The 21,234-nt window shown below is 34.8% G+C and overlaps 1 protein-coding gene across 1 annotated transcript in view; it reads left to right on the top strand.

Moving 5' to 3' along the window:
• LOC131860249 (uncharacterized) overlaps window positions 1-20,965 on the top strand; it is a 70,702-nt gene extending 49,737 nt beyond the window's left edge. Inside the window, exon 3 of the mRNA XM_059214632.1 lies at window positions 20,726-20,965. Coding sequence (XP_059070615.1) covers window positions 20,726-20,965 — 240 coding nt within the window. The remainder of the gene's footprint in view (window positions 1-20,725) is intronic.
• Window positions 20,966-21,234: the final 269 nt, after the last annotated feature.

Below are 21,234 nucleotides of genomic sequence, written 5' to 3'. Positions count from 1 at the left end.
ATTAAAGCGAAACCGATCCCGAACTTGATTGAACTAGGACCGATAGAGAGCAAAGATGTCGAACTTGAACTTTATTGATCAAGAAGCAGATCTTACTGATCTAGAACTTGATTGAACTAGATATAGTGAGTGAGGATAAAATCAATCTTGAACTTGATGGATCAAGATATGATGAGCGAAGATAAACTGTCCAGCTTGATTCGATGCGATGAAACTGAACACCTTCTTAGATTGAGTGTGTGATCGAAGATACTCTTTAAACCATTGATTGAGTTTAAACAAATAATCAGCTTGATGAAAGTGATGAAATAGATTAACATTAAGAGACTGATTTAGACAAAGACAATATTAGCTTGATTTTAAGCGATAAAACTGATATGCCCCCAATGATTGATTTGATGAAGCTTAGCTGCTTGAAGATTTGAAAAAATTTCTCAACATTTGAAGATATGAGGTCATAAGGTCGTGAGTATGCCCCCTCGGGAGCAAAATCGAAAGATAGTGAGGGTTGCGCAGTGATTTTAGGCAAATTTTTTAGCAATGATAATGATTTGAGCACAAAGTGATACAGAGGAATATTTGAAAATTAAGCGAGAAATTGAGCACAAAGTTGATTTGTAGAATAAAATTGAGATTCAGCGTTGATTCATTAGAAATTGAGCACAAATTGAGGAAGACAATGAGCAGTTGATGAAAGCGCTAAGTGGTCAACATCGTGAAATTTTGATTAGAGAATTGATGTCAGATTTTGATTCCGATCCCAAAAATGGACTTAGAACAGTCGATGTACAAGCTCTTGATTTGATTTCATCGTACTTGTGTTGATTGATTATGAGATGTCCATCTATATGCTTTATTCTATATGTATGCATATATTTTCAATATAGGTGAATGAAATGCAAATGAATATGGATGTTTGTTGTTTTGTTTCTTTTTCATATGCAAATAAATGATGAAAATGAGTAATGAGTAATGCAAATGTTTATTTTTCTTCATGCAATAATATGAATCCAAATAAAGATAAAATAAAATGTATGGATCTATATAGGATGCTCATGTATGCAGCTAACATCTCAATACACAAGTACTCGATCAAAGAAATGATGATGAAAAAGAGACCACTTAGCTAAGAAATGAAGAAGCTTCCAACTCTCATTCAAAAGATAAAGAGATCATTGTTACCATGCCGAAATGACTCTAAATTCACAAGATGCAAAATGAAATGCAAAATGAGATGCAAAATGAGATGCAAAATGAGATGCAACCTAAACCTAGTCACTAGATTTAAAAAGCTTAATTTTTATCATTGAGCATTTTACAAACATAGCAGGTAGATTAGAGTTCCTTTCTTTATGTGCAATATTAATTATCTTGTCCGTAATGACCCTTTTTTCGTTCATATCCTCGGATAGATTTCGTATGGACCTGGATTGCGTGATAAAGAAATTCCCTCAAAACGGACAAAGAAATGATGGGAACCTCCCTGTAGAATACAAATAAGCAGAGTCGAGGTATGTGTGGTGATTTCACCTTAATGTGAAGGAACTTATCACAGACACCCAACTGATTAGATGTTTTTAGATCATCAAAATCATTCCTACAAGAAGAAAACAAAGAAAATATTATGCCCCCAATCCTTGCTCCTCTTAGTCAAGATAGACTTCCTTGAGTTACTCAGAGGGATAATAATTGAAAACCGATATAAAAGAGAGCACACAAAGAAAATTTTCATACATAGCTCAAATTGTTTAGTGATTATTTTCAGTAATGTTGTTTTGCTTGTGTACTCAGTGATAAAACTCTTTAGTAGTCAAGAGACAGGTGACTGACTCGGAGTAGACGACCAAGTATCACTGACTAAAAGATAACTTGGTTGATACTTCTTAAGACATGTAAATTGCTTAGTTGATTACCCTAAGACTAGGACAGTGATTGGTTTCAATCCATGAGAGTTCTAAAAGAACTAGGATGTCACAAAAGTGACTAAAAGATATGTACAAGCTAAAGAAATGATGCAACATTTGAGTACAAGAGATAAAACTACCCTGGACAAAATCCAGCAGCCATATTGATCTATGTCATTGTTTTTATTTGATCATTGATAGGAATGTCTGGTTTCAAAGAGTAAGTACCCCATTTAAGACCGATTTGTCTAGTTTCAAAGAGTAAGTACCCCGTATAAGACCGATTTGTCTGGTTTCGAGTGTACCCTTCCTTGTATAAGACATGTTGATGTTTGATAGAGTTTGATAGATTGATTAACAAGACATGCAATAAGTTTGATTGCAGACCTTGAGAGTTTGTCTGTGGTTGATTTGGTTTGAAGGATTGTCTATGCTTTCTTGCTTTGATATTGTTTCATTTTTTTATTTATTTAGTGAGTTTTTTTTATTTTTAGGATTTTGTTCAAGACATTTTATGATTTTTAGGATTTTGTTTAGGACATTTATGATTTTTAGGAGTTTGTTTAGGATATTTTATGATTTTTAGAATTTTTGTTCAGGACATTTTAAGATTTTTAGGAGTTTGTTCAGGACATTTTATAATTTTTTAGGATTTTGATGTTTGCTCCTAGTGTCTAGCAAGGCAAAAGGGATTTTGAGTACATGAATGGATAAGCGAATGATGGTGGATGCTTTCAAGGACTATCTCAAAATGTTAATCCAAGCACAGGGTCCAGATATAGCAATATAAACCAAGGATTTCAGCGATGCAAAGCAAGGATATAGCGTAGCGAAGCAAGGATATAGCGCAGCAAAGCAAGGATATAGCGTAACAAAGCTATATGGTCCAAAGAAGTGGCTATGTCAAGAGGTTTTTGGAAAGCATGTTTTTGCATTTTGTCCGTAGTTTTGATCAAGATCAATGAATAGGTCTGGATAGGGGACAAATAGGATAATCAAGATCAAAGGTGGTAATGAAGGATGTAAGCAAGCAATGGATAGGAGATAAAGGGTCTGGATCAAGTGTAATAGATAGGACACATGAAGCCTACAAAGATCCTTAACCTTGTCAAGATCAAAGGTGGAAAAGGGAAATAAATGTAGATAGAGCGAATGAGGGATAATGGAGGATGAAGGATAATGGAGGAAGAAGGATAATAGATGGATGTATATGGATGGAACTTGACCCCAGTGTAAAGTGCAAAATGATAATGGATTACGCATGACGCCTATTTGCCAGGTTTTCATCATGGTACTTGCCCAAGGCGCCACAAGAAGTAGTTTTCACTCGTGGATGAAATTATTTCTCTTTACTTTTTTTCTTTTTTTTTTAACTTTTTCATCATTTTTTTTTTTTTAACTTTTTCATCATTTTTTTTTTTGGAAGATAATGGAGGCATGATAGGGGATGGAAGAGGGACCCCAACGTCTCGCTTCTTTGGATGGTTCCCTTGGAATATGATTTGCAATAGACCATGGCTATGAAGGTATGCTCAAAGATGTTGGTAGGATAATGAAATGAAACTAGGGAAAGGATTTATGCAAAGGATTAGATAAGAGGGATGGAAGAGTGAAAAATAGGTGTTGGATAATGGATGGGATGTTGGAAGAATTGTGTATGTCTAGATGGAAATGTTGGAAATATCAACATTGGCACACACCTTGAGGGATGGTGGACATATGGAAGAGAAGTGAATCTCAAATTTTGAGATTTGGATGGAGGAAAGGTTACAAATTTTGGGGCATAAGAACCCAAAATGGATGAAGGAGGTGATGGAAGAATTGACTCGGAAGGTTTGGATGGAGGAACAACAATTTTGGATGCCAATTTTGATTTTTCTTTAGACTGTTGTTCTTCAAGCAATCTCTTAGGGATCCACATGGTTTTTTATTTTTCATGCTTTTGTAGTTCCTTAGAGTGCATTGCTTGTACAAGTGCCTTAGGAACCCATATAACTTTTGACTTTTCTTCTTTCTTTGTGGGCCTTTGTAGCATTTTGTATTTATCTTTTTCTTTTTGGATCATATTTTTCTTAATTTTGACATGTCGATTAGATGGGACATGTTGATCCTTGAATGCATGTGGATTGCATGATTTATGACTTTTATGCTTGGCATCCAAATTCCTTGGAGGGAGGAAAGAATGTGTGGATATATAGGAATGATATGGAGGTCTTTTAGATGGATGGAAGGTACTCGAATATGTGTGCCTTTGTTTATCCTGCATAAGGGATGGAGGGATATAGGGACCTATAATAGATGGAAGCAGCGAAGGAGAAGGCATGTATTTGGATTTAACTGGAGAAATGTAGGATTTATGAGAGATACCAACATCTTGAGAGTGAGAAATGTAGCTAATATAATCAAGATTTTCTTTTATAGAAGGGGGTTCAAATATACCATGTTCATGAATGTCTAACCCTTTTGTTTGATAATGCATGCTTTGAAAGATCTTTTTAACAAAGGGTTTCTTCTTACTTTTAATGCTAGAGGCAAGTCCATTTTGAGGTGGAGGTGTCTTGCAAGGTATGATAGGATCATGAAATGAACATGGAGGATTATGACAAGGAGATGAAGGGATACTTTGATCTTGACATGGAAGAGGACCATTGGATAGAGTAGGAAGGGTGTTTGACTCTTCATTTTGAATAGGATCATTTGAAAAGGTGGAAGAGGCATCATGATCTTGCTTAGGAAGTGGATTAGGAATGGGATTTGGAATGATGCTTTGCTCTTGAGATAGAAGTGAGTCATCTCGGAAGAAATGAAAAGGTATAAGGGGATCATCATGGGAATCTAGTGAAATGGGATCTTTTTCATTCATTAGATGGGATTGGAGAGTTTTGGTGTCTTGATCTTGATTTATGATAGGACTTGTTTCTTCATTTTTTCAGATTATCCTCTTGACATGGAGCCACTTCTAAAGAAGGGGTAGGATTGTGCATAGGCATAGGGGATTCTTGGAAGGTCTCCATATTTTGGCATGATGGGGAAGCATTTTGGAAAGGGTCTTCTGGAGTGGGTATGATTGGAATTGGAGTGCATGATGGCATAGGATCTAGGATTTTTAAATCTTTAGAGGAACTTGTATCAATATTGCCATTAACTTGGCTTTCCATAGGAGATATCCCTTGAAGGTCAACATGAGAAGTTTCATTGTTTGAAGGAGATGGTATGGATTGTTTCTGAGAAGTTTTAGGAGATGGAGGCATTATGGAAGAGATGGAGGTCACATATGGAGCCTTGCTAGACATAGGTTCATGATTTTGATCATGCTTAGAAATAGTTCCTTCTTTTTCTTTAGGTGAGTCATTAGGATCTTCAATTTCAATGACACCATTATCAATGAGATCTCGAATCTTATGTTTTAATTCCATGCATTTCAAAGTCTTATGTTCATTTTGTCTATGATAAGCACAATAATTACTCACAAATTCACATCCCCATGTTGTCTTTTCAGGAAATATGATAAGATTATGCTCAAGAAGCTCTTTCAAAGTCAACTCAATAGATTGTCCTAAAGGTGTAAATTGTCTATCCAAAGGATATTTTGAAGAAATGTCTTTATGTCTTGGTGAAGGTGCCTTGTGAGCTTGTTTGAGATTTGGCTTTTGATTGTCAATTATTTGTTGGCTTTTGATTGTCAAATCATATAATCATTTTAGCATTCCTTGAAGTTTCTCACTCTTGATATCATGCATTTGTTTTTCAAATGGAGTCATTGATTTATTTTGTTGGATTTTCTTGTCATATATTTCTTTCTTGATATCTTGAAGCATTGGAGCCAAGGTAGCCAAGGGAATTGGAGCTAATGGATCCATGGGCTTCCTAATTTTGTCAGAATTTTTAGAAGAGCTTCTAGTTTGAACATGCATTTACAACCGACAGGACAGAGAGCTAGATGTGTTGCAGAAGTCAAGATCAAATTGTAGCTAGTTTTTTTTTAACATAGTGATCGAGTGAAGTAACTAAGATCTGGTCTGGTTTCAAGAATGATCTATCCTATGTAAGACGTTATCTAAGTTAACTTAGGCTTGATAAGATGTTGTTTGAACTAGCTGAGAGATTATCGACAAAATCATGCAATGCAACGACAGGGGTACACTATCAAGGTTGTTTATACTTAGGAGGATGATAACCAATTTTATGCTTGTTGTAGACTAGTTTAGAAAGTTTTGACTATTCAGGACTGATAAAATCATGAATTCGTACGACAGAGGATTGGACAGAGATGAGATTCTGACAGATAGAGTTTCAATGACTGACAAAGACCAGTTTTTTATAAGGACTAAGTTTTTGATGACTGACGGAAACCATTTTGGACACAGACAAAGTTTATCACTAAGTTGTTGATTTGTTTTCTCCAGTTTTAGTATTTCAATTTTAGTTTCAGGGATGAAAACACACAAGATATATAATAATGCAATCACAACACGCTAACCCTACAGAAGTTGTCTTAGAGAAGAAAATCTTTGCTTGCTGACTTAGGTACACAGCCAATAGCTAATCAGAATACGGTCACTAAGTCTCACGCAATAGATTAGCAATGCCATATTAGCCGACTCCAAATGTTAATGGGGGCACGATATGGCAAGTGTCTTGGGAGAGTTACTATCTCTCTTGCACAAAGATTATCCCCCTTTCGGAGGTGAATAGGGTAGCTTCTATCTTATAGTTCTTAGTCAGGAATTTCATTTGAAATTACCCCTTGAAGTCATGCAAGCATGATTGAGGCCTATAGCCCGACAAGGTACCGAAACAAGTTGTAGTCATGTAAACGTGATTGAGACCGTGAGGCCCTATAAAATGCTCAATATGAGAGATCTCAAAGTAAAAACTCAAATAATCCCATCCCCTAAGACTTTAATCACCAGAGGCCTATTTATTATAGTGAGTTGGAATGCTTAGGTCCAGCTGTACTCACTTGGGTCATTCTCACAGGGTGATTACTTTTTCCCACTATGACAGGCCCGCTAAAGGTACACAAATCTCAAAACTTAGAAAAAACCTTCGAGGGTCTAGATTTCCGATTGTCTGTAAAAGACAAGAGTATACTCTCCTACCTCTCAAATTTTTCTAAAAACACAAAAGACAGATTTTTTCTTTAACCAGATAGAAATTTAAGTGCCTAAAAATTAATTTAAAGATTACACGATGTTTGGTCTATTCTCTTTAGGCAACCTACAAAACCAACGCATCAGTAGTCATGTTGTTTTTTATTCTTTGACAGGTGTATGTTTGATTGATAAATTCTTTGTCAAGCAAACCTGCAAACATTAAAAGCCCAAAATTAGTTGCCAAAATAACATTAAAAAAATCATCAAAATAAAATTCTAGCATGCAAACTATAAATTAAACTAATCTAACAAGAATTTCCATTTTTTATGACTAACCTAGTTATGACAGTTTTGATAGTATTGCACTCTGTCGTTTATAACTTTTCAACTAGTGCTAATTCAAAAAATCGCTTTGGTGTAAATATGGAAAACTTGGTTTTACAAAACATATTAAAATTTTGTTTAGATCCAACAGTTCAATAAAAATGTATGCCCTCTGAAAAGAGACCATTTTTTACTGTCACAGAAGAATAAGTAAAATGATATTACTGCACTCTGTCATTCCTAACTTTCAAACCTGAACTTCTTAGGAACATCGCTTCAGTGAAACTGTAGAAAACTTGTTTTACAACAAAATATCAAAAATTGGTTTTAGATCCAACGGTTCAATAAAAAGTTATTCCCTCCAAAAAGAGACCATTTTTTACTATCACGGAAGAACAAGCAAAAAGAAAGATTTTTATTTGCAAATTTAACACATGTTTATTAGTTATAAAAACCAAACATTAAATTTGTTCAAGAAACATTAGAATTATTGTAGTCGTGGGTTCGATCCCCACAGTGGGCGCCAAAAAAGTGTGTGTGAAAAGTGGACCTGTATCTGTATCAGGAATACACAACACTTCAATTAAGTCATTAGATGCATGGTTAGTAAATCAATAATCAATGAATAATAAACCATTACAAAGCGACCCACTACCTTCTAGTAGATGCGAGTTTAGATTGCTCTCAGCTTGCTAAGCTATCCAGTAACTAGACAACGCCTAAACGAAGGATTTTTAAATCTATATGAGCATGAATATGAGCTAAATGGATGCAAGATGTAAGCTAGATATGCAAGATTAATCTAACATGATTTAATCAATATATGAATATTTAAGCAATATAAAATAAATAATATGCTATATCTCAATGCAAATTCTCAATGAACCTAGACCAAAAACAACATAATAACAATATATTCTCCAGGATGTTTGAATGAGAGATGAGAGCCTGAATTTATAGATAATTCAGAAAGAAACCAAAGGCTGAGATCAAATGATGATGAGCGGTCAAGATTTTCCAAGAGGAAGCACAATCCAAGTGAATTGATGTGATTGGATGCTTTTCTCAGTTTTAAAGGAAATTGAACTAAAATTAAGATAAAATCAGAAAAAAAAAAAAACCGATTTATTCTCTATGTCATTCAGTTTTAATATTTAATTGTTTTAATTGCTTTCTTTGAGATTATTTATCAATTTTTAATTTGTTTTTCAAGATTATCTCCAAATGATTTCTTTTCTCAATTTTCAATTCTTTTTTTGTCAATTAATTCCTTTTTTGATTTATTTCCTTTTTTGAAGATTTATGGCAATTTTTATTTATCAAATTAATTCCTCTTTTTGATGATTTAATGGCAAATTGATTTATTCAATTAAATATGCTAGGATATTTAATAAAATTAATAAGATAATTGTTTAAAATTATTTACTTGGAATGATCAATTAATTAAATAAATATTTAATTAATATTGAGTGATTAATTTTTCCATGTGACATTGATGATTTTAGAAATTAATTGTGTGCTCAAGATTTATTTAATTGCCTTTGGTTAGGACCTTGGTGACGTTGTCAATATTAGGGGCCCATGGTTTAGATGACCATTTTTAGGGTATTACATTAACTACTTAAGGGAGATCCTTGTTGGTTGAATCATGCACCAATAAGTACAACCAGAGAATATTAGCAAGATGCAGAATTGAAGACAGCTCTTGAAGATCTGCAAAGTGTGGAGTCTAAGAAAAAAGAGTTGAAAGAGAATGTGAATGTAGTGAATGAATGTATGTGTCATGTCCTAAAATTGTACCCCTTGCAATTTCCATCCGCATTTGGGTCTTCACCTTAGTTTTTGTGCCCCTCGGCCTGATCGGAGACCTGAATATGCTCATGCACATCAAAAATAAATTGTAATTCAACATAGCACTTTGCCTATAGCTTGATCCTACCCCAAAATAAGGAAAGACCAAGGTTTGGCACCTTGGGATCCCCTATTTGGGACCTATTCTAGGGTCCCTCCCTTTGGCTCATCTCAAATTAAAGTGTTAAAATCCTCCCTATGTCGGCCCAAGTCAAAAAATCAATCAATTAAACCCACTAGAAAGTATATAAGAGGGATTTCCCCTCCCATTTGACATAACACACAATCATTATCAAGCATCTGAGAATTCAAGAGAACAAGCATTCAAGCATTCAAGAGCAATTAAGCATTTGCAGTCTTCCTTCAAGCTTTGGAGCAGCAATTGAGACAAGATTTCAAGCATTGAAGAGGAGATCAACATTCTACTTTATGAAACCCTAATTCCATGTGGACACAAGCAAAACTTCACAAGGAGGTATAAGCATTTCAATTTCATTCAATTCAGCATCCCCTCAAAGAGGAGGATTTCTACTTTCAATCATTTCATTTACATTACTTTAACCACTTCGTTAATTCCAAAACCAGGGTTTGATCTTAAGACAAACCCCTATTCCCAACACATTTCCCTTTCTTTTGTGTGTGCAGGAAATAGGTATGCAGCTGTACGTTTGGAATTAAGCTTAATTTGTAGAGATGAAAAAACCCTTTTCGACACGTGAAAATTTTGGAGGACCGATAGGACGGCGCCCCTGTCCGGACACGGTCCCTGCAACTTTTGCTTGATTTTGCAGATCAGCTCCAAATCATCTCAAACTTCTCAAATCCAGGTGCATGACTGAATCCCGAATCTATAGCTCACTGTTTCCACATACTTTGTCTTCATTTCATGCATTCAATCTTAATTCAACTTGACAACTTACAAAAGAGGGCTAATTATATTCCAATATACTTAGTATTCAATCCTTGCATCCTTTGGGATTGGATCTAGTAAATTCCTCCCCCTCTTTTGAATGTAATGTTTCCCCAAGTGAAAATTGAACCTTAGTTAAGTTCCCACCTTTCTCCCAAGTGGCGAATTTGGCTAAGGTTCCCAATTTTCCACTTAACATTTTGGTGAACCTGACATGTCTTATGCTTGCTTCTAAATTTTGTTTTCAGATTTGAGTGCATACAATTTAAAATTTAAATTTTCAATTCCAAGCTTAATTCCTTTGCAATTTTCAAAAGTTTAGAGGTTAAATTCACAAAAACCCTAATTTTTAGATTCAAAATTGAGTTTGTCATTAGTCTAAATTGAATTGATTGTTTCGTATCTAATAACTCTTCATTTTACAATTCAATTTTTCATTTACACTTCCAATTTTCAAAAAAATTAAAATTAAGTGGTTGAATTACAAAACCCTAATTTTTAATTTTAAAACTGACCTTGTGGATTGTGTAGATCTTGAATTTGGTCTTTGCTTCAATTTCAAATTTTCATTTTCCCTCCTTCCAACATTTAAATTTAAAATTTAAATTCTTAAATTAATGGTTTATGCAACAAACCCTAATTTTAAAAATTAAATTAATCTTGTGCAAATTCAAATTTTCCTTTAAACATTTAATTGGCTCAATTAAATCTAAAGCTTCTCATTGTCCTTTTAAAAATTTTGCCCTTAAGTGTGCCCATTTTGTTGTCCTTTCAATTAATCATTTTATCAAACATTCTAAGTGTGTCCTATTTCAACATTCAAAGCTTAAATTTTGCATATCTCGACATCTCCAATTTCAATATCCTTTTGGAACTAGCATAAAAATCACAAAATCTTGCTTCCCCAAAAATTTGGTAAAAGTTGGTTAGACCATGTGTTCGGACCAAGTCACTACCTACTTGGTCCCAACTTTTTCTGCTCAAATTTCGGAAGCTTGTTTGAATTGTATTTTACTGCACAATTCTAGAGATTTGTGAAATTTTCTTGATTTTAGGTCACCCTAAGGTCGAAAACAAATCTAAATTTCAACATTTCCATTGTCAATTTGAATTTTTAAATTAAGTGGTTGACTACACATACCCTAATTTTTAAAGTTAATTGATTTCTTCAATATTTTAACATGACAAAATCTCAAAATTTTAATTAAGAGGTTAAAGTTGGACAACCCTAATTTTAATTTTGATTTTCTCTCCTTCCAAAATTTTTAAATTAAGAGGTTATTTAAGCAAATCCCTAATTTGAAATTTCAATTTCTTTTCCCTAGTGCATGAATTTTACTACTATTTATAGTATACTCGTTAGAAGAAGTTGTAGAATTAAGGCTGCCCAAGGTTTAATTACCATGGAAATGGAGACTAATTTTGCTAGATTTTTCAATGAGGATATTGCTGCTTCTTCTCATCCTCAGATATTCTTGTTTATCCTCTTGATAATTCTCACAATGAGGAAGAATCACTAACTAGAGTATCCATTGATAAATTGGCAAAGATGGACAATCAATTTGACAATCTTCAAAAATGAATGAGTCAAGAATACCCAGAAAGTGAAGCTCTCCCATTGATTGAAGGATTAAAAAGAATGATTCAAAGTGATAAACATGGTGTTGATATCTTGCATGGTATTGCTCATATTGTTGATTCTAATATCATGCCTATGAAGAGTTGTGCTGAAAACCTAGCTTATACACAAACTCCTAGTCAAGTTAATCATTCTATTCCTTTGACAACTTCCATGACTAGTGTTCCAACCTTCACATCAAACATCATGGCTACTTCTACACAAAATGTCATACCTACAAATGTTAGTCATGGGGGCAATACCTTTTCTTTCATTTCTCCTACCATGAGTGTTCCTCCTGTTACCCAATCACATTCACCACCTATAAATGTTAGTCAAGGGGGAAACTCCTTTAATCACAATTCCTTCATTCCTCCCATGAGTCTTCCATGTGCTATCCAATCTCCTCCATTACCCACTTATCATAGTGTTTTGCCTTCTTATTCTCAATCTCTTCCTTCATTCAATAATATTACTCCACCCTCTCACTCCAACATGTATCATTTCAATCCTTCTACTGAAGCTACAATCAATAGTCTATCCCAAACAATATCTTCCTTACAACAACAAATTGCTTCTATGAATCAATACAAGTATAATGTGCCCATATTTGATGTAGCAAGCCCATTATCCAATGACATTGTTAGAGCCATCCCTCCCAAACATGTAGAAGTCCCTCAATTAGAACTTTATAATGGAAAAGGTGATCCTTTAACTCATGTTAAAATATTCTAAACTTTGTGTAGTGACTTTACTCATGATCAAAGGTTGTTAGAAAAATTGTTTACTAGAACATTAATGGATAGAACTTTGCAATGGTATTGTTCTTTGCCTCCTTATTCTATTACTTCTTTTCAACAACTGGCTAATGCTTTCATTCAACAATTTCACAATAACATTGGTTCTAAAGTTACTATGACTAATTTAATGCATTGTAAACAAGGTGTTAAAGAAAAAGTGACTGATTTTATTGGTAGATATAAGCATTTGTATTCTCAGATTTATTTTCTTGTGCCTGATCAAACATTCAAAAGATTTTCATTGCTAGTTTACAAAAAGACATTAGGGATAAACTTATTTTAACTGATTTTACTTCCTTTCCACAATTGTGCATAATACTTCACAATTATCAACTTATTGTGAGTCAATTGGAACAATCATCTCCTTCCATGGCTCCGAGTGATAAGGGTGATAGTACTCAAAAACCATTTGTGAAGTTAAAACCAAACAAAGGATTCATCAAATTCAATGACAACATCAACAATAGTCAACTCATAGGTGCTACAGGTGTGCCATATTTATCTAAATTCTTTAAAAAAGAAAAAGAGTTTAATCCTTTGAATGACTCTGTGCATTGCATTATGTCTCAATTAATACAAAAGAATGTGTTAAAACTTCCCCAAATTAAACCAATTGATCCATCAAAAACAACTTCCCCTTATTTTGATGCTAAATCTTTTTGTTAATATCATTGTCAGCATGGTCATGATACTGAAAAAAAAAAATCATTAAGAAGTAAGATCCCAGAATTGATCGATAACAATACTATGTTTGTGGTAGGTGTGAATGATAAAGGAAACAAATCCGTAGCTCCTCCTAATCAAAACCTTCAAATTTTCACTGATCCTTTACCATCTCAAAGTGTCTAAAGACCACCAAAGTGTCCAAAAGACCATCTCTCAATTTGAATGCTATATTTAGTAGTGATGATGACCTCATCTCCATTAGATCATCCTCTATGTCTCTCAACACTCATCCCTCTCATAAGGAAATTTTGGTGATGAACAAGTCTCTTTATGAATCTCCTCAAGAGATTTCCAATCCCACCTATGAGGTTTTATCTTCTATTCATTCTAATATCCTCTCTTCTAGAAATAAGGCCCTAATGAATTATACCTATCCTTCTCCCAAGGTTTCTTGTGAGCAGGAGGGACATCACTTAGTGTCTTATTCTTCTCCTACAAACTACTCTCTTGATCAAGACTTCTCAATATTTATCCTGTTTTACATGGTTTTAATCTCTTAGATGGTAGAGCATTTAACATGTCATATTCAAATTCTTCATCCAATTTCTCATATCTTCAAATAAAATTAGTGGCTATTATATTTCTCATCATTATGTGACATTAGTAGCTCACTTACTGGGGGCTCATTGTCATTCATGATGGTACAATTTCACATGCAATCATACTTTGGAAGCAACATAATAGCCTATTTTTGTCCTATCTCTTGTCTCTATGTGTGGGGGAAAGAGTGGTTTAAAACATCTCTCCTTCCTGTGGTTAAACATTTTCCCCTTTGTGAAGTAGTGTCTTCTATAAGGATCTCATTGATTGTAGAGGTGTATATTCCTATTAGGGATTCCCTCTCTCATATTGGGACAAGTATCCTTAATGAAGATCTTTGATGCAGAGGCCTCCTTACACCTAAGGACAAGTCCAAAAGGTTAGGGTCTGACACTTCAAATGAAAAAAATGACCCTACAAGGAAGGACTCCACATCTTATGATTTTGAACTACTCTCCACTACTCAAGCCTAACACCTACTCAAGATGAGTAAATGGCTTCAACTTCTCTAACATGCCTCACCCATGACTCCCACTCTTAGGTGATTTATAATTGGTCCATTCATGACTACTAAGGACTATTCTAAGTATTGGTTTATGGTTTTGTCTTCAAATCCTTATACCTCCTTTGGAAATCTACCCCCTAGGCTAGTAGCCCTATTTAGCGAGAGAATTGACCTTAACTCCAAAATATTCCATATACTCTAAAAAAATACTCACCATTTTAGATACCCTTTTGGTAATTACACTCATCCCCAAAATGCGTTGGCCAGATCTGCAACCTAAGGATCTGAACCCCTTAGAAGCCTAGAGACCTAATTAGGGTGATTAGGCCTAATTTACAAAGAAACCCCCATTACCGGTACCCCAACTGAAAAACTAAATTTATTATCATGTGGTGAATGGTGAATAACCTCTAATTCCATGGTTGCATGCCTGGAATCCACTGTTATCAGATTTTATGATGACTGTCCTAAATTTGCTTAAGGTAGTCACATAGAGATGCCTACCTAGTTTTTCTTCTTTCTCCTCACAACCAAGTCTCGCCTAAAAAAACCCATGAAAATCCTAAAATAAATAGGCCAATCTTGCACTCCACCAAAGGAAGAAACTTCTAGTTGATTAGAGTGCAAGATATGGCCATTTTTGGCTAAAACCCTAGCCAAACCCTTACTTTTCGGGTTACAGTCAGAAAAATGGAGGGTTCTCACTACCTAGAAATAATCAAACCCTCATACCACAACCAAATAAAATATAGTTCATTTCTCCCTCTACTCCATTAATGGTGTCACTCAATTCACTTCGTACAAGATTGTACAACTTCTGCAAACTCAGAATTTCTAGGAAAACTCAATCTTGTTTGTGTCTTATTGCTTCCAACTTCAAATCACGACATCACCCCTCTTGGGAATCATGTCCACAAGAATTATAGACCTCCCCAATGGTTTCCAACTAAATTTGGAAGAGTTTGGAGATGTTGAGAGGCTTACATCAACTGCATTTTGAAAAGTTGCATTTTAGCAAAAAAACGTTGTCAAACTCACTAAGATTGGGATCCACACACTTGGATCAACCAAACATTCTAAAAAACCTATCAAACACAAAACCAAACATTCTACTACCCCTATTGACCACATTGTCCCAATTGGCTTATCAAATTGCCTAATTAGTGACATGGGTTTACATGGTGAAGTCTTTATTGAACACATGAAACATGCATAAACACAAGACACTAAGAAAACCACTATGATCCTAGTCTTCATCCTCAGAGCCATGATTTTCTTGTTGAAGAGGTGCTCCTGCATGAATCTTAAGTGCATATCCTTAATTGGGACCTCTTCCTTGGTGTTGAAAGTCTTTAATTATTCATCAAATTATTTTCTTCATTGAGTGGTATCTTTTATAAGGAATCCTTCTATGTTGTGAACATGTGTATGTTGGTTTGATGATGATTGTTATGGATGAGTTCATGTGTTGTCATTGATGGAACATGTACACACACACATATGTTCACATTGTCTACTAGTATTACTTCTAAAAGTTACTTGTATTGCAATTAGTATTGGATGTTTATTTTATGATGGTTTAGAGAGTGTCAACCAGTACATGAAGACAACTGGTATATGCAAGAATGACTTGACACCAACTTGAAGATTCAGCGGAGACCATCAAAGAAGCAAATGGAGGACAATCAGTTTACATGTTGAAGTGGTTAACTCTAACCGGTATCGGTGTTCCAATCGGTATTCATTGATTATGTGATGAGTTATCACCGGTTGTGATGAGTTACCCCTAACCGACAATTTTGGCAATAATTTGTGATGAGTTATGTTAGATTGTCTAGATACACTGCACCTAAGAAATTGTGATATGATTTCTAAGCCAACATGAAATCTAAATGTCTATATAATGACATTATGATGAACTATTTCTTATGAGATGATATGATGCGAGATAGAAGTGTTAAGTTGTTGAAGGCATTACAGAATATATTGGTGATGCAGTTTTGAGTGTGCAAAAGATGATCTATTCAAGCAAGTTGTGCTACTTTTAGATCACACCACCTGTTGTTTTCTAATCACTACAACAGTCAAATCCCCTAACCGAGTAAGCTCTAACAAGCTTCATTGTACAAATCCTTTAAAAAGGTGATCTATTAGTTTGGATTCTAAAATCATCTACTGAGGTTACTCCTAATAGGGTATAGCTCCTATCAGATCTTTAATGGGATTCACTCATAGCAAAGCACTTTTGTAGACCTTAACCGATCAGTTGCCTATTACTATAGATAGTTAACTTGTGAGTCCCATATCACCATGGTTTTTTCCATTTGGGTTTTCCACGTACAAACACTTGTGTTATGGTGGATGTTTTACTTATTGTGGTAGATTTAATATCATTTTGGATTGCATGCATAGTGTTAAGTAAACTTATTAAGTATATCTATTGGTGAGTGCTTAAAGTAGTATTATTTTTGTTGTCACTGATTCACCCCCCCCCCCGGTCTTAGTTCTTTAGAAGTCTATCAATTATTATCAGAGCCTAACTTCTTTAAGGCTCAATCGCTTGGAAGGAAACCCTAAAGCCACCATGGGGGATATGAGCTACTTTGAGATTGCTATAGTGCTTGAAGCTACCAAGGAAGAGCTTGAAACCCTAAGGATCAGATTTAAAACTTCACAAGTCAAAAGGAGAAAGTTGGCTGAACAACTATTGGAAATATCTGATTATAGTTATTCAGATGAAGCTAACATTGATGCATTAGCTGAGGAAGTTGGAAAACTGAATGATGAAAAGCTAAATATGAGAAGAGAGTTATAAGGCCTAACTATCTGCATGAGTCAAGAATTGGAAGTTAGGAGGGTAGCTGAAGACCTTGTCAAAGAAAGAGATCATGAGATTGCTAAGATCAAACAAGAGAATGAAACCCTGGATGAACATTGGCATGCAGAGAAAGAAGAAAAAGAGGATTTGCAGCTAGATCTTGAAATGGCATCATCCCTAAGAGAGACTCTTACAAAACACAATGAATATCTTACAAGAGAACTCACTGAGGCTAATGGAAAGCTGGAAAAGTTCAATAAAAGTTCTTCTATGCTAGATGAGAAGGTCCAATCACAGAGGATGAAAGGTGATACATCTGGACTAGGCTTTAATAGATCTGAGAAAGGAGAGTCTTCCGGATCAAAGAGCAACATTCACAAGGACAAAATTGCTCCTAAGGCTAACAAGCCTACCGGTAAGAGAGTTTTTAAACCTATTTGCTTTGTCTGTCATAAACCTGGACATACTACAAATGTGTGTAGAAACAGACCCAATGGGAATACAGGCTACAATGCAAATACTAGGTATGTATCTAAGAGATTTGAAGGTCATTGTTTTACATGCAACATGTATGGACATAGATTAGTTGAATGTAGATATGAAGCAAATAATTTAGTACCTCGCATTAATCCAAAACCTAATGGTAACTGGAGGAGAACCTATGACAACCGGGGTAACATGAACTGGCAAAAATCTTATGTCAACTGGTTTAGTCCATTTGAGATGGAAAAGGTAACTAATGTTATTTGCACCATTTGTAACAATTATGGTCATGTGGCTATGAATTACAAAAGGAGAACTGGAAGAGGCAATGCAAGACCTTGGAGATCATCTGGAATGGCCTGTTATCATTGTCATAAACCGGGACACATGGTGAAATTCTGTAGAACCCGGAAGAACAAATCAGTTAATCATTTTGTAGATCAGAAAGGTAAGAAGAAGGTAAATATTGAGGAAACCAGAGAAGAGATGAACTGAATCTAGAAAAAGAAGAGTGATGATATATCTGCAGAAGAACCTAATCCTTCACCCAGTGTGGAGAATCCTACACCGGTGAATTGATCCTTTCAACAGGGCTAAGGGGAGCATAGCGGTAAATCTACTTTTGGACCCCTTGAAAGATGAGTGGTAAGAAAGCTTGCTTTTTGAGTTATTATGTGTGAAATCTTGATATCTTTGTCAATCAGTTTTTTGAAAGTTTATCAACCAGTTTTATACCTGTTAATATTGAATGTATCGTCAAGCGACGTATTAGGGTTTGTAACCCTAGTGGTCGAGCAATTAATGCAGTAGGTAAAAAGGATAAAAGTGAGTTTTACTATGTTATTTTTACCCTAAATGCATTTGAAAGAGAATTCTTGAGAACTTGCAGAGCGAAAAAGAAATTTGCTAGCTAGTCTTAGATGAATTTATGTCGTGATTTGCATGATTGAAGCTTATTTGAAGATTAGTGAAGGTGGAATTGGTGTGCATCTGAATAACCAATTGGTAACCAAGGTTACATGCGAGAATTAAGGTATTTCTTTGTAAATCCCTTTTCGAATCAATTTTATCTGAATGGCTTCATCATCTAAGCAAGTAGAGAGGCTAATGATCACATCAAAACCTATGGAGGTTGAGGAATCAGAACAAATAGTATCTTACAATGCTTTGTCTCAAGTTTCTAATGGTGTTATTGTAAAAGGTGATTTATTATATTGATTGTAAAATTGAAGATTTAGGATCACTATCAATTTATTCTCAATTGAAATCCCTTTGCGATAAGAGCGGAAAGATTCAACCCGAGTATATTAGGGTTTATGAGAAGGGTTTTCACAATGCAGCTTATTTTCTTGAGGATTTTGAAGAGGAACACATAAAAATCATTCTTAGTTGTGTTAATGGAAAAAACATTTATCTGGAAAGGACACACACTATAGCCAAGGAAGCTATCCATGTTGTGACTGGTTTTTGGTCAATCGATGAAGTTCCCAAGCTGAGGCAAATTTCTAAAGAGACTTTAACCTCATCTATCTCTGATGGGTGTGCATTTTCTATTAATAACATTAAGGACCCAGAAGTTAAATTGGCTACTATGGTTATAGGCTACAGGATATTCTATTCCAGTAGAATGAACAGTGTACCATCTGCAGCAGTGAATACAACCTATAAAATGATTGCTGAGAATGTAGATTATGACCTATGTCAAGCCATAAGGAGTCAATTGATGTTGAATCTATAGTCAATTAAAAAGGACAGCAGTCAGAAGTTCAAATTTGGTCAGTTATTGATTGGCTTATTCTTTTACTTTCATAATTTCCTACCGGGAATTAGTGATATTGAATGGTCTAAAGACCTACCGGTAACTGCTCAAATCAAGAATAGAATTAAGGTTGTTAAGAACACTTTCTCTGTTGCAATGAACAAGTATTTCAATGAATTTCAAAAGAAAATGAGTATGAGGGTAAGGCTACTTGAGGATGTGGTGAAAAAATTTGCTAAGGACATCATTTTCACAGTCACCACTGATTTCTGTCTGATGGAATCTATTGAACCAAGAGAAGATGAAATGGAAGACATGAGCTATGAAGTCAATTATTACTTATTGATTGGTTATGCCAATAACCTGTTGGCATCTCTAGTGGAAAAGAAGAAGAAAAGATTGGATATTGTTGAGGAGCAAACTGTTAAAGTTGAAACCAATAGTGCTCAACCTAGTAATGTTAAAGGAAAGAAGAAGAAGAAGAAGAAGGTTGAGAAAGCACCTTCAACACCTTTTGTACCTACTAATACAAGAGTGACATGAAGTGTCCAAATCAAAAAGAAACAGGTACCCAAAGTAAATTCTACAAAGCAGACTGCAACGAAGAAGAGAAGCTGTCAACTGACTCTTCAATCAGAATTTGATGATACTGACACAAAAGAGGAACCCAAGAAAATGAAAGCAACTGGTAAAGTAGCTAAACTAGTAGAAGAAGTGCCAAAGGCAAGCATTCCTATCAATGTCTTATCTTACAAGCCTATGACTAATTTTGAGAAGACATTGAAAACATTAGGGAGGAATAGATTTGATAATGTCAAAAAATGTTTTGATTCATTTGATGAAGACCAAAAGGAACAAATTGTTCAAAAGGTAATCAAATATTTATGTCAGTACAATCGATTACCTCGGGACCTTAAAGATGATATTTTTTATTCTTTGTACTTCCTGAAAATAAGTGGCAAATTGTTGTTGACAAAGATCAAGAAATTATTGATAATGTATTTATTCAATATTTTCCTAAACTATCTAGAGATGAATTAGTTGCCTTACTTGATAATTACAAATGATAGTTTATTTCTAAGGCAAGAAGATTGAATTTATTAAATGGGAAAACTCAATCTGTTGAAGTTGAAACTCATCAGATAGCTCAAAATGTTCAATAGATGCATAACTATTCAAATTCTTATAATGATGAGAAAATAGAGCCTGAAGTATGACCAGAGATGGATGAGGAAGAAATAGTGCAAGCTGATATTGTCTATCCTATCAATAAAAAGGATGACACTACTTCCCAACTGGTGATCTTTGTTGATGAAATACGGGATACTATTGATCTATCTAGGAATATTATTGAACTAGATAAGCAACCACTGGTTATTACTGTTGTACAGGTTAATGCAGTGGATATATCGGTAACTCAACCAAGTGTGGATATTCCACTGCCACCGGTAAAAGATCAACCAGTGAAATCACAACTCCCACCGGTTTCACAAGCTACCAAGGAGAAACCTGCAGAAAGAGTTGTGGAGAAATCCTCGGAACAAGAAAAGGAGAAAGAACAAGAGGAAGAGAAAAATGAGAAGGAGAAATTTGCAGAAACTAGAAAATCCATTAGTCAAGCAGCAGAATGATAATGATGATGACTCATTTGGCATGAAAGGGCCTATAGATGTTGACAATATGAGTCCATCAAAATTATTGGAGATTGCAACTGTGATGCAATCTAGAGCACAGAAGAAGAGGCTTAAGGAACAGAGGAAGGAAGCTGAAACCATCCAAACTGTTGTTGAGATTTTGTCAACTCTTCTACCAGAGACTACTATAGGGAATTTGTCAACTCCTATTGATAAGCTTGGCCAATTGGTTGCTAATGCTTTGGACCAACTCAAGTCCCTTGAGG

This window comes from Cryptomeria japonica, chromosome 11 (assembly GCF_030272615.1).
Source record: "Cryptomeria japonica chromosome 11, Sugi_1.0, whole genome shotgun sequence".
NCBI classification, from domain to species: domain Eukaryota; kingdom Viridiplantae; phylum Streptophyta; class Pinopsida; order Cupressales; family Cupressaceae; genus Cryptomeria; species Cryptomeria japonica.
The sequence above is the reverse complement of the archived record's forward strand: the minus strand, read 5'-3'. Positions and strand labels throughout refer to the sequence as shown.